This window comes from Lissotriton vulgaris, chromosome 3_1 (assembly GCF_964263255.1).
Source record: "Lissotriton vulgaris chromosome 3_1, aLisVul1.2, whole genome shotgun sequence".
In the NCBI taxonomy this organism is placed as follows: domain Eukaryota; kingdom Metazoa; phylum Chordata; class Amphibia; order Caudata; family Salamandridae; genus Lissotriton; species Lissotriton vulgaris.
The window spans coordinates 350,970,635-350,985,802 of record NC_141689.1 but is presented as its reverse complement, the minus strand read 5'-3'; the positions used below and the strand labels follow the sequence as shown (position 1 = coordinate 350,985,802).

General features: G+C 42.3%; 1 protein-coding gene across 2 annotated transcripts in view; it reads left to right on the top strand.

Annotated features, from left to right (window-relative positions):
• Nucleotides 1–15,168, top strand: part of RICTOR (RPTOR independent companion of MTOR complex 2) — a 1,569,237-nt gene that overhangs the window by 339,970 nt on the left and 1,214,099 nt on the right. For both annotated transcript variants that reach the window (XM_086960557.1, XM_086960556.1), the window contains exons 12-13: nt 1,236–1,323; nt 11,181–11,271. In XM_086960557.1, the coding sequence (XP_086816683.1) occupies nt 1,236–1,323; nt 11,181–11,271 (179 nt within the window). The remainder of the gene's footprint in view (nt 1–1,235; nt 1,324–11,180; nt 11,272–15,168) is intronic.

The following is a 15,168-nucleotide window of genomic DNA, read 5'->3' as shown; positions in this document are numbered from 1 at the left end:
AACTTAGTGTAGTTCTAAAGGTTTAGAACCAACACAACAAACAGACCGATCCTCCAAGTGAGAGGCCTACAGTCACGTTACGGAAAAGGACTTTCTTGACACAATAGTTTGATACTGTCTTACTACTCATGGGTGAAGGAACCAGGGATTCATGCTTGTCTGGAATCTTTCAAAGTGAAATCTCTTTTGAAAATACACTGCCTGATGTATGCACTTCGTTTTCTTTCTCTCTCCCACTATTTGTTGTTCTACCTGAATTCAGAACACTTCACCACTTTTACAGCCTAAATGCTGAAAAATGCATGTCTAACTGAGAAATGTGACTGCAGGCAAAGTACAGTTTACAAACTAGCAATTTCCAACACTAAAATCTTCAAAGGCCGGTCTCCAGATCATCTAGCCAGAGTCGTTTTATTCACCTATCAAGATTCAGTCCCTAGATACCGTGGGCGGGTGGAGAAAAGAAATAGAGAGCGGAGCGAGGGACATATAGGGAGGGAGGTAGGGAGAGAGATAGGGAGAGAGAGAGAGAGTGAGTGAGAGAGAGAAAGAGAGAGAAGGAGATTATTCCGGACCTAACCATTAGATGGCGGAATAATGCTCAGCATGTGAAGCCAAAAAATACTTCAAGCTGCAGAACTACCATCAGTAAGTAGCTATTCCGGTCTTCAAGATCATCTCTGCATGCTGGGTTATAAAACAGTCAGAAAAATCCCAATTTTATTTGATCTTTAAACAGGTCTGAATTAGGCCCATGCGAATGGGTATTAGGCTTGTGACATTTATCAAATTATCATATTTCATGAAATTTATAAAATTACGGTGAATTCCATAGATTTTAAATGTTGCACAGTTTGATTCCTCCGGTGGCTACTTCGAGCAGTAATTTTATCGTGCAAGTCATTTTATTCTCAGTCAGTTTTGTTCCGTTTTAAAGCAAGATAAACTAAGTGAAATTAACAACATTTTTGGGTAATTATTTAGAATTAGTAGAAGAAAATTTCGATTAACCTTTGTCTGTTCATTGCTTGGGATAGTAAATGGTTTCTCTTCCATTCATATATATATATATTGGCAATCAGTAATGAGCATGCAGTTGCTGCTTACAAATACATACAGTTTGTTGAAAGTGTTCTAAACTCAGCAACAATCCTGTTATTTATATTGTTTTATTTTTATATTGTGCAGTGCATTTTTATTCTTTAAAATTAAGATTTTTTTGTACTACTGTTTAGAAAGGTCTACTTGAAGTTCTCTATGACATTTTCCGACTCCCTCTTCCTGCCGTGACAGAGGACTTCATAGAAGGGCTTCTCAGCGTCGGTAGGTACTCCAAGTTTAACCACTAGAAGTTCTATGTTGTGATTAAACGACTTCCAATTTCTTGTTTGTCAAGCTGGCCTTCAACTTGGTATGCCCTCCGTCCCTTTCCCAGTTCTGTGGGAAAGTGTTTCATTTTTTCAAATAAGAAATAAAAAATTAGAAAATTGTGGTTCTTCCGCCTCTTGTTATAGGGTACTTCTGTAGCCCATGCCTTTGATCAGTTCCCAACCTCCAACATTCCTTCATGCCTTCTGTTACTTTTGTTTCTCTGTGATGTTTATATAGCTTTGTAGCACTAATAATACCCTTTTACTCCAGTATTGGAACTTTCATAGATTCACATGCCTGAATCATTCCCCGTCGTCGAGACGGGAGTCTCCGGTATATAAAAAAGCAATGCTTAGTAGTATAGCAAACTGTAAAGAGGCCTAGGCCCATTTCCCTTTTGCAACCCATGGCCTTTGTTATGTAAAAAAGGCCCAAACTTTTCCCTGAACCAATCAGCTCCTCCCCCTCTAGAACACTCCGGAGAGAACCTTCTGCCCCTCAGATTTTTCTACCGCACGTTGTGCTAGGGAGTCTCCTTTGAGCTCTGCTCAAACTCTTTATTTCAACAGTATTTTGACTGAGATTTGAGGTCTCTCATCATCTAATTTCTTCTTATTGGAGTTCCTTCTTCATCTACCATGTCTGAGAAGGAAAAAAAGGGATTATTTAGAGCTTGTTCCACCTGCGCTAAAAAGAGGCTTTATACAGATGACCCTCACAAAGATTGCATCTACTGCCTCTATCCAGACCATAAGGCAGCAGATTGTAAGGTATGTCGAACCTTTTCGAATAAAACCTTGAGGGATCGTGAGGGAAGGCTGCTGATCTGGCTCCAGAAGGTTAAAGCCAGGAAAGAAATCCTCTCAAGTGAGAGTGAGGAGGAGTCTGTGGCGTCTAAGAGATCTCAGAAGAGAAGTAGATCTCCTCAGACACATTCCTCGGGAGAAAGACCTGAGAAGGCCCCAAAAAAGACCACCGCAGGGTCTTCAGGGTGCAGTCCCTCAAAATCCCCTTCAGTTAAAGCTAAGGGGAAGAAGGGTTCTGCTTCTGAGGTGAAACAAGTAAAATCCGCCTCAGATCCACCAAAATCGCCTCAAAAAGTCAAGATTACCATCAAGCGGACTTCCTCTGCGCCTTCTGAGGAGAAAGGTAGTGTTTCAGCACTCGTCGACGAAAAAGATGTCATCGTCGACGACAAAAACATCTGCTTCGTCGACGAAGAAAGATGGTGTTAAAGCTGGTGAGAAAACAGCGTCGACGATTTCACAGTCGACGTTGATATCGTGAGAGCGTCGACGAGCGCATCGTCGAGGGCAGCGTCGACGACGGCAGCGTCGACGATGGGAACTTCGACGAGGACGACTACGTCGACGGGAGCGTCGACAAGGACAGGGTCGACGGTGACTACAACGTCGACGGTGGCGTCGACGACGATTACTTGGTCGACGACGGCGATGGGAATCACGTCGACTGGCTCGTCGACGAGGGAAAGAACACCAGAGAAAAGATTGGTACCTTGGAAAAAGCCTATAACACCAGAGGTTACATCTCCGAGCAAGGTCTTTCCATTGGTGCCATCTCACCTGCTGGAAAAGGAAGATTTCGGAGGAGGAAGATGACGAGTATGGGTTTGCGAGTAGCCCTTCGCAATTGCAGGTCAAGTACCAGGAGATAACAGATAATAGATAATTTAGCTGCTACTGCAAACAGTGAAAAAAAATAATATAAATACTGTAAAAGGATATTCCGTGGAATAGTCTTTACACAGTAATGATTCCTTCGACCTCTTGGACAATCTAAAAAGAAACAAGAGGTGTGTGCAACAGAGAGTCTTGGAAGGAAAAAACATATTATTAATCAAGTGCTTAATATTAACCATCCCGTACACCCAATCAATGGGTTTACATGAAGCACCCCCTTACCTCAAGAGTATGGAGGAAAGGCCTCACCCCACCTGGCAACAAGCTCAGGGCAAAGGAGGCACCGCTCTAGGAAGAAAACATAACACCAAACATCAATTCAGTTAATGAATTATTCTTCCTATACATTTAAAACCACAGAGCTATATGTCCACAAGATCAAAAGGAGCCCCTATTACTCAGCAATACTCACTCATAGCTCTTTGAAACCCCTTATGATTGTATTCAGGGGATTTATACCTTATGTGCACTCTGATCGTACATATTGTCATGCAAGATCATCTCATACCTTGTAAAAGGAGTTTAAATCCCAATTGCTCATGTGCTCGTTCTCATTCACATTCTCGCCTAGATTTGGAAGGCCCTATGTTAAAGAGCGTCATCGCTCGTGCTCTTTGTGCAGCCCGGGTCTCAATAATACTGCAAGTATAGCAGCAGTCGTATGCTAAAGAGAGACTATAAGCCCCAAACGTAATTTTTTGACCCGTTATTAAACTACGCATTAATTTGCAAATATAGATCTAATCGCATTCGCACACTTTCTTAAATAGCGTCAACTTAAAAGGTCGAGTTCGTTGTTAGCTCACCATACCTTTCTGTCGGTACCTCAGGCTGTCATCTAAGCCGTCGGGGAGGTCCCGATTACCGGGAATGTTTCTGTTTATAGGAACGCCAAACGCTTCGCGTTACCTCGCGAGATCTCAATGATGCGAGAATTCGATCAGCTTCTCGAGCGATCATGCGTTGAACTACAGAAGTGCCCAAGAGGTCATGGGATATGTAGTTTACGAGCCTTATTGACGTATTTGCCTCTATCTACAGGGCGAGAACGGTTTCAAGTTACAGATAGGATTGAATCTAAATGGATTAGAGATCAGAATGTACGCTATCAGATCTTTGTTACTTCTGGATAGTATTATCTGGTCATCAAAGAATGGCATGAAAAAATATGATAGCATAAATAGACCATCCACTTCTGCACTGTTTTTAATCATTGTACGTTTCAGACAAAAATAAACTTGATGTCTGATAACGCTTCAATTTTAGAAATCACTTTATATTTTTGCACTGCACTACTCTTCCCATACACTCCACAAATAACATCTGCTCACATCTGTATTAACGAACTTTGAAAACATCTTTGGGCTCCTCCATCATTAGGGTGGAGTGTTAGCCCTGTTAAAGGAGACCCAGATGATGAAGCATGTCACCTGGAATGGTGAGTGATGGGAATCCATACAAATTTGTTGTATTTCTTGAGAAGTCTTTGTTTGGTCTTTTCATGTGTTGCTCTTTATTCTAAGACTACGGCCTATATAGTATGTATTAGCTTTGAGTTTGTGGGGCTGCATATCCCGATTAGTCTTTAAACTCCAGGCCTCTGACCCTAATCAAATATTTAGTGTATTCTATCTCATCCCCTCACCTTCAACTTCTACGCCCAGGCCAGTAGATTCTCCACCGGTGGACATTGGTGGTTTTCATATTTTGATGGAAAGAGCCACTAAGAGATTTGCACTCTCCATGACTGAGGAGAAAGCGGAATACTTTTTATACGATTTCAAGGACTCGTATCGCAAATTCGTGCGATCCCTGCCTATAGTGTCTCATATTTGGGAGGCAGGATTAAAAGTCATGGAGACGCCAGTTACGGTGACGCCGGTTCTGGCCAGACTAGATACAAAGTATAAGGCACCTATTGATGCTCCAGCTTGCCTTTTGGGTCATCCCAAACCGGATTCTGTGATTGATCTGGCGGCACAGCAGAAATCCAGGAACCCATCTGCTCTGATCACAACACCTCCGGACAGAGAGGGCAGAAGGTTGGATAATGCAGGAAAACGTTTTTCCTTAATGTCGGCTCTGCTGGTGAAAGCAGCTAATGACCTCGCTATCTTGGGAAGGTACGACAGGTAAATGTGGTTTGACCTGTCTCCATACATTAACCAGGTGCCGGAACCAGAGAAGCAGGAGGCGAAGTAGATTCTCCTGGAAGGGGAGAGGACTTCAGCTGAAGTCATAGACTGCGCTATGGATATAGCGACCACAGCTTTTAGATCCTTGGGAGGAGCAGCAGTCCTGCGCAGGCAAGGATGGCTGCGAGCAACTGTGTTTAGGCCGGAGGTGCAAAACCAGATTTTAGACCTCCGTGTCAATGGAGAAGATCTATTTGAGAAGCAATTCGATGATACTCTGCAGAGTATTAAGAAGGATACTGATACGGAGAATGCTTTGGGGACACTGCAATACAGAAAAAACCCTTTTCGTGGCTCCAGGGGTAGAGGGCATTCCTCGTATAGCAGAGGATATCAACAAGGTAGATATTCTTCTTATTCGGCCTCATCGCAGCCTTACCGTCAACAGTACAGTCGGCGTCAATCAGGACGATATACAAAATCAACTCCAAGAGGACGGGGTGGCCGTCAGAGGAAGGACAACATCCGTCGGCAATGACAACCTCCATCTTCCGGCTATGTCAGATGCTCCCCTTGGTGGAAAGATTGCTCACTATCTTCACAGTTGGCTACAAATAACAACGGACCAATGGGTCCTCAAAATTGTTCAATTCGGTCACACCCTAGAATTTCTTCAAACGCCCCCTTGTACGCCACCGATGCACTAGAGAGCCAATCATCTGCATCAACTCCGGCAGGAGATTCGGACAATGCTCCGAAAGGGAGCAATAGAACCGGTACCGAAAGCCCAGGAAAACAAGGGGTTTTACTTGTCAAGAAAAACAAGTTCCAATGGCGCCCCTTTCTGGATCTCAGATCCTTAAACACCTATCTCAAGAAGCAATCTTTCAGGATGGTGTCTCTGCAGGACATCCTTCCGTTATTAAACCCAGGAGATCATATGACTACATCAGACCTACAAGACGCGTATTTCCACGTGCCGATCCATTCCGCACACAGACAGTACCTTCGGTTCTTAGTAGCCGGAAGACATTTCCAACTCAGAGTACTGCCATTCGGCTTGAAGTCAGCACCAAGAGTATTCACGAAATGCCTGGCTCCAGTAGCGGCTGTGTTGAGGAAGCAAAAACATCAAATATTTCCTTACCTCGACGACTGGTAGTCAAAGCACCATCGAAAGTACAAGCCAGAGCGTCAACACAGGCCTGCATAGACTTGTTCGCCAAACTGGGATTGACTCTCCACGAGGGAAAATCAAACCTCCACCCAACAAAAGTGATCACATTTCTGGGGGCAATATTAGACACAGACTGCAACAAGGCGTTTTCCTCCGAAGAAAGGCAACTGAGGATTGTGTCCCTCTTCCAAGACTTTGTAAAAAGAAAGTCTCTTTCAGTCTGCATGTACAAATCCTTGCTGGGCACGATGTCATCTTGTATTCCCCTGGTGCCTTACTGCAGGTTAAGAATGCGCCCATGGCAGGAGCAGATCGATCTCCAATGGTGTCAAGCGGAGGGATCCTTAGACGACCCAATATGGGTGACACCAGTGATGGTACAGGCAGCGGAGTGGTGGACACAAAAAGGAAATGTATCTCCAGGTCTGACGTTTCTGGCAAGAGCGGCTCCTGTAGTGGTGACGACGGATGCGTCTCTAGAAGGATGGGGAGCTTTCCTTCAGGACCTTCAAGTCAGCGGTCGTTGGAAGGTACACGAGCAGCAATTACACATAAATCTGCTGGAGCTCAGGGCGATCCACTTGGCATTACAAGCTTTTCTACCAAGGATAAGAGGTTCGCCGGTGTTGGTAAGTACAGACAACACTACGGCGATGCAAGCAGGGGGGAAGAAGATCTCTCTCCCTGTCTCAGGAAGCCCAGGAGATATAGGAATGGGCTCTTCAGCAAGGAATATCATTGACAGCAGAACACCTCCCGGGGGATCAAAACGTCAAGGCGGATACTCTCAGCCGGCTCAAATCGTCCTGCCACGAATGGGAGCTGGACCAGGGGATCCTGGACAGCATCTTTCGAAAATGGGGAACACCGATAGTGGATCTCTTCGCTACAAGGGAAAACAGGAACTGCCAGTTCTTCGCAAGCTGGCTTCCCCAGAAGGGATCTTCGGGGAATGCGTTTTCCATGGCATGGTCCGGCGTCTTCGCCTACGGTTTTCCTCCAATTCCTCTTCTTCCCCGCGTACTGGTGAAGATCAAGAAAAAACCGTGCAGGCTGATCCTAGTAGGCCCATGGTGGCCCAGACAACACTGGTTCACGGAACTGCTGCTGCTGTCGGAGGACAGTCCAATTCGGTTTCGTCCAATTCCATTGCTTCTGACAATGTCCAGGGGTCAGGTGCTCCATCCAGACCCGAAATCCTTGCGATTAGCAGCCTTTCTCCTGGACACTGTGAGTTTAGTCATCTGAACATCTCGCACGAATGTAGGGAGATCCTGTCCAAAGCCAGAGCGGAGAGTACCAACAAAACCTACAGGATGAAATGGAAGAGGTTTTGTCTGTGGTGTAAGAGACATAACGTTCACCCTCTTACTGCTGCACCTCATCAAATTTATACCTTACATTCTGCTGTTAGCGAAATCAGGATTAGCACACGCTTCCATCAAGGTGCATTTGGCTGCGTTATCCCGCTACAGGAGGTCATCGTCAGGCTCGTCCTTATGGTCATCAAGGATCATCAAACAATTTTTGAAGGGGATATTCAGGTTATTTCCTCCAGTAAAGCCTGCACCACCACTATGGAATCTGAATATAGTACTCTCTCAATTGATGAAACCACCGTTTGAACCGATACACAGAGCGGACCTTATGATGCATGATGTATGACGTTACAACGCATACTTTCACAACGCATACCATTACAACGCAACTTTTACAACGCAGGATCCATTACAACGAATGCCTTTACAACGCATGACATTACATAGCAGATGCTATTACAACGCAAGCCATTACAACGTAAGTATAGGTAAGTATATATATATTTTTAATTAATTAATAAATAATAACTTATTTGTATTATTAAATTATTTTTTTATTAATGTATTAATAAATATTTATATATATTTATTTTTAAAATAGTGTAGGTGTTTTAAAATAATATTCTAATACCAGGGGGGAGTAATAGTTGGGAAAGTGCAGGATAATGTAGAGGTAAAATTTACTATTCTAACTCCAGGGGGGTGTAATAGTAGGGTAATTGCTGGATAGTGTAGGGGTAAAAATTACTTTTTTTAATTTTTTAGTGAACTTTTTTAAATTAATATTAAATGTACTTAAATTAATTAATTTAATTTATTTAAAGTACTATTTTTAAAACTAAACCCTTAAAATACCCCTGTACCCCAAAACTCAAACCTAGCCCTAAACCCTAAAAATACCCCTTTACCCCATAACCCAAACCTAGCCCTGAACCCTAATAATACCCCTGTATCCCATAACCCAAACCTAGCCCTGAACCCTAAAAATACCCCTGTACCCCATAACCCAAACCTAGCCCTGAACCCTAAAAAATACCCCTGTACCCCATAACCCAAACCTAGCCCTGAACCCTAAAAATACCCCTGTACCCCATAACCCAAACCTAGCCCTGAACCCTAAAAATACCCCTGTATCCCATAACCCAAACCTAGCCCTGAACCCTAAAAATACCTCTGTACCCCATAACTCAAACCTAGCCCTGAACCCTAAAAATACCCCTGTATCCCATAACCCAAACCTAGCCCTGAACCCTAAAAATACCCCTGTACCCCACAACCCAAACCTAGCCATAAACCCTTAAAATACCCAAACACCCCAAAACACATACCTCAGTACCCCAAAACATTTACTCATATACTCGTACTTACTTTTTAAAATTACTTAAATTAATATATTTAATTTATTTTATAAAATACATACATTAATATTTTTTTTAAAATATTTATTAAATTAATTAAATAATGTTTAGAATTAAATGAAAGTTTAAATAAAATTATATACTTACGTTGTAATTGCATGCGTTGTAATAGCATCTGCTATGTAATGTCATGCGTTGTAAAGGCATTCGTTGTAATGGATCCTGCGTTGTAAAAGTTGCGTTGTAATGGTATGCGTTGTGAATGTTGCGTTATAATGGTTGTTTCCCGTTCTTGTCCTGGAAAGTGGCTCTTCTCATTGCATTGACTTCAGCGAGTAGAGTAGGTGAACTACAGGCGCTCACGATTCAGGAGCCTTTCCTACAGTTTCAAGAGGATGATTCTCAGGACAAACCCGAAGTTCATTCCTAAGGTGCCAACTGATTTTCATCTGAATGAGCCGTTGGTGTTAAAACGTTTCTTTCCTCATCCGTCAACAGCAGCGGAAAGAGTGTTGCATTCGCTGGACGTTCAAAGATGTATGAAGTTTAATGGAAACGAAGACTTTTTGCAAATCTTCTCAGTTATTCGTCACTTTCAGCGCACCCAGGAAAGGTTTCCCGCTGTCAAAGAGGGGAATTGCCAGATGGATTTCCAGTGCGATTATCTACTGTCATCAAGCTGCTGGAAAGCCTCTGAATGCCCGAGTTCGTACCCATTCCACGAGGGCAGTGGCCACATCCACTGCACTGTTTGAAGGAGTGCCAATCCAAGATATCTGCAGAGCAGCGACCTGGGCATCTATGCACACCTTCACCAGGCACTACTGCTTGGAGGCAGCCGCAGAGTCTGATGCGGCAGTGGGAGAGGCGGTACTGCGGAATATCATCCAGTAACGGTGAGCCTTTTTTCCATCCCTCCATCCGTAATTTCTCTTGTTTTTACAAAGTCACATTTTATATATGTGTATACATGTATGAGATTATGCTTCATTTTCAAATCGTATTGCATGATTATGAAATGTAATAGAGAAATGCGCTTTGTATTTCACTGCTCGCTATTCTGATTCAGGCATGTGAATCTATTAAAGTTCCAATACTAGAGTAAGAAAACAAGTTACTTACCTGTAACTTTAGTTCTCCAGTATTTGAAGCTTTCATAGATTCACATGCACCCACCCTCCTGCCCTGAGAGGCTCACCTCGGATTTAGCACAAGAAGTGTTTTATATGCACAAGTGCGCGATAAATCTGAGGGGCAGCAGGTTCTTTCAGGAGTGTTCTAGAGGGTGAGAAGCTCTGATTGGTTCAGGGAACGTTTGGGCCTTTTTTTACATAACAAAGGCTATGGGTTGCAAAAGGGAAATGGGTCTAGGCCTCTTTTCAGTTTGCTATACTGCTAAGCATTGCTTTTTTATATACCGGAGACTCCCGTCTTGACGACGGGGAATGATTCAGGCATGTGCATCTATGAAAGCTTCCAATACTGGAGAACTAAAGTTACAGGTAAGTAACTTGTTTTCTTCCCCTACACAATGGCGTTCCGTTTTCACCTCATTAAATTCCATAATACCCTCTCTGGCATCGAATATTTCATAGTCCACATGCTTGAATTCTTCCAAATCACCAGGCAGGAATCTTAGTGAAAATAGTAAATTGATTGACCGTAACTAAATTTTTCAGTGATTCCTCCTCATCCCTTTCGCTTTCCCTCTCCTTCCTTTTCCTTTTCTAACTTTCTCCTTTCCTTCATTCCCTTTCTCCTCCTGTTGCAATAAGTGCAATAAGTGTCTGGTTGAGGAGTGCAGTAACACCCAGGCAGTCAGTGTTAATAATCATATCTTGATTCATATTGTTCTACTGTTTTGGCATCGAGTCTTTCATAGTCCAAATGCTTGAATTCTTCCATACCATCAGGTAGGAAATCTTAGTAAAAATAGTAATTTGTTTGACTGTAACTCAATATTTCAGTGATTCCTCCTTTTCCCTTTCTTACCTTCTCCTTTACTTTATTCCCTTTCTCCTCCTGTTGCAGAAAGTGTCTGGTTCAGGGTGCAGTAACATCTAGTCAGTCACTGTTAATAATCGTATCTTGATTCTTATTGTTCTACTGTTTTCCTGTAGATCCAAGTCGGTTTCAAGACACTTGGAGGCTCTCTGATGGGTTTGTAGCTACTGAGGCCAATACTATTCTTCCCCATCGTGCACGTTCAAGGTAAGGTTTAAAATTAAGTTGTGTGCCACGCTCTTTTTTTCCTACTAATGAATGTGTGCTAAGAAGAACTTAAGTAGGTGTTGTAGTGTTTCTTACTAGTAGTATTTATTTTCATTGTGTTTTATTGAGATGTAGTTGGGTGTCTTGTGTTATACAAACAGAATTTCCTCAAACTCTCTGGTCCTCCAACTTAAAACACAGCATTTCATAAATAACACCAACATTCTTAGAAAATGTTTGTTCAGAGATTGCTGATGCTGTTGATAGCGTGAGAAAATCTGGATGGCAAGCTACACTTGGTATAAGATTGTGTCCCAAACCAGTATCTTGTCTGCATAGTCATCAAATTCCTTCTCAACCTCTGGGCTGAAAATTGCAACCCATCAACCACCCCCATTACTGGTGTGGATGTATTCCCAAGCAAAGGAAACATTGATCACAACTTGAAAACAAAGCGACACCATGTTGAGTCATTGAAATACGGAGAGGGTCTTTGACCCTTAATTTCCCAAAGTTTGTGAGTTTGCATTAGCTGAACACAGAAAGGCGCACATGTGTGCTTGATATCAGAGAGAAGTTGCTGGTTTGTTATTGCATTTGTTCCTAATCTCTTTGTCATTGCCTGGGCAGTGGGCTGACAAAGTCCTACCCATCCAGTCTAACAAGAAGTTTTCAAACTTCCCTGGATAAAGGGTATTAAAAAATTATTGTTTGAACTTTTAAACAGCATTCATTTTCCCCAGTTTGTGTTTTCCCAAAACTGCTTGTAATTGTCCCAACTCTTTCTAGTTGCTCCCATCTGTTTGCAGTTGCCCCTATGCTTTCAGATTTCCCCACTTAAACTATAATTTTCCTTTCCTCTCTCAAGTTTCCCCTGTACTTCCTAATTGCTCCTGCGATTTACAGTTGCTGCTTGCCTATTGAGAGTGATTGTAGCCTTCATTTGTAACTGACTTGTACTAGTGATCCAACCCTGCACTTAAACACTCAAAGATAGACTTTATGCATTCCAGGCCTCAGCAGAACAAATTAACTCATAGGATGAGCACATTAAATTAAAATACCTGTGGCAATTCAGATCTGCTGTTTAATCTTTGTGTTCTGGACCCTCTTGGGTGGGCAGATAGGGAGTAATTCCACCAGTCTGTCACCCCCAAGAATGTCAGAAAACCTGTCGGGGCTTTAGGTTTGGGGGTATGGCATGATGCCAGCTGGCTCGCTGCAAACATGGCATTTTTGTTTACAAATATCAACTGCTCTAGTGTCTGGTGGTCTTTCTGTATGCCTCTTCATGGGGCAGGGGGGTTATTGGGGGTAAGTTCACCACTCTACTTATTGAGAGGGGTGGGAGGGGGACAAAAGGACTGCTGTAGCTTTAGTGAGTTGATGGTTCTCGTTGTCTGGAACCATCCATCTTGATTCAAGGCTCGTTCCCTGCCTTTACAGACCAGAGATATCGTAATTTTTCTTAGAAGTTGGTTTCTAACACTAAAATCTAGCGGAAAGTTAAAACTGGTGAGTCCTCTGGGTCCAGTGGGTGTGCCTAGTAATGAAGTTGTTCCCGCCATCAAAAAACGTTTATTGTGACTGGCCGTTTTTGTCGTTCAGGACGTTGATGTTCAGTGCTGTGAGATGTGCTTTGCATAGAGATATACTTGAGTCTGGGCTGTGAGTGTTCAAAATAAATTAGTACATAACATAAAAAATGGTTTGGCGCTACCTGGTAGTCCTGGGGTACCTTGTAGTAGGTGAGGACCAAAAGCTATATCTCCACCTACAATCAATTGGGTTCTTAAATGGTCTATAAGTTGAACTGTGTCACACCTGGACACTGATTGCTGGACCCCCTCTTGCAATTCAGTTGGGCATCCAGGATCTTGACACCGTAAAATAACTTCATTGACTCTGCTGCTTGGTTTACTAAAGACTTATATTAGGCAGACGTTTCTTCCACACACCAATCTTTAAGAGATGTCTAGAAGGAGCAAAAAGATTGGCGCCACAGAGGTCAGCACTCATACCAATGTCGAACATTGATATAGTGCATAACCAACTCTTTTTTCTACCTTTTGAGCCCATGCACAGTGCAGGTCTAAATTATTTGGTGTTAAAGACTACCTTTTTGGTAGCCATCACACCTTTATAACGAGTGAGTGGAGTGCACGCACTCATAGTGGAAGAGCCTTACCAACAAATCAACAAGAACTGTGTGGTAATGCAAAAAAAACATTTTCCCCCAAAGGTGGTTTTGTCCTTACAATTCATTCAATCCATAAAGCTACCAGCCATTTTCCAGGAATGGAAATCTAAAGCAGAATGAACTCTTGATACACTAGATGTCAGAAGGGCTGTGCTGTATTACATTAAGGAACTACAATCTAACAAGTAGAGATATTTTTTTCCATTCCCCAGGGCTCAATAGGATCTCCATTAAGCAGGTGCCCTATAGCAAGGTGGATAATCTAGACAAGCCATAGATGCCATCAGCGCATGAGTTATGTTGAAAGCAAAACTACACGTTCACTCCACAATAAAGAAGGGAGCAACACTCCCCTTCATCGCTAGTGTATCCATTATGGATATATGCAGTGTGGCCACTTGGTCCTCCAAATATCATACACTATTGTGTAGCTACCCAAGCAAACAAGGAAGCACAGGTGGGAAAAAAACATGCTACAAACGCCTGTTTGCAGATACAAACTCATTGTAGCCAAATCTCCCAATTGGATAAACTGCTAAAAAGTCAATGCACAGCATGTGAATCTAGAAAAGCCTCAAATACTGAAGATAAAATTAATAGTTTTGTAGTTTGAAGAGTTTTCTGGATTCATTTGCGACCCTCTCTCCTTTCCAAAGATGAGAGCTCTTTGCAACAGGGAAAAGAATGAGTTCCATCAAAGAGAGAAGCCACAGTAGCTGAGTTCAAAAACAAAAAGAAATCTAATGACGGTAACCCCGTTGAGGGCCTTCAAGGACGTACGCCTGATGACCTCCAAGGTGGGATAGGCACCATATGATCAGGGAATGTCAAATAAAAAAGACTATTCTCGACCCAACTACTAAATGACGAAATAATGCACAACATGTCAATCCAGACAACTCTTCAAACTGCAAAAGTACTCTTATAGATAAGTAACCAGTTTGTTTGATGGTTTTTGAGATGATGGCCCCCTGTCACTTAACGGAGGCAGAAAAGAAGCAAAGGGCATATGTCAAGGTAATTTCATTATGAGCAACAGTGTCCACGTTTGTAACAATATAGATCAATGTGCAAAATACCAGCAATTAGTCTTAATCACAGCAAATCTAAGATATCAAGAAAACTCTAAAGGCATGAGCACTTTGATGCATAAAAAGGTTTTATATGAAACATTGATATAATATCTTATATGCATTGTGAAATATTTGCTGAGGGTATAAAGTGGACACAGGGCTCAATTGTAAAAAATGGTAAACCGAAACAGTGATCACACTACATATAGGGTGGAACAATAAACCTACTGTAACTCTACTAATGTACTATACACTATCTGGTGACCATGTGAAATTATGTATACTGTGCAAACCACACAACCTATAAGGCAACATATTCTACAACATAAAATCAGAATTTGTGGCAAAACTGAGCATGCCTCTTTTTCCAATGTCAAACTGCTCAAACCCATGTAGAATGTGAATGAAAATGGCAAGCTCTTGAACAGATCAAACTACCAGCCAGAGGGGTAAATTGTCAGAACCTACTTAGTTGCACCCAATGTAGCTGGTTGGCAAGATGTGACTCAGTCAGCACAGGTCTAAATACTATTGATCAGTGGAATATTGTTATTTATTTGTAATCTATATGGTGGGTCACACGTGACAGTTACAATTCTTTAACCACTTATTATAATTGTTTAA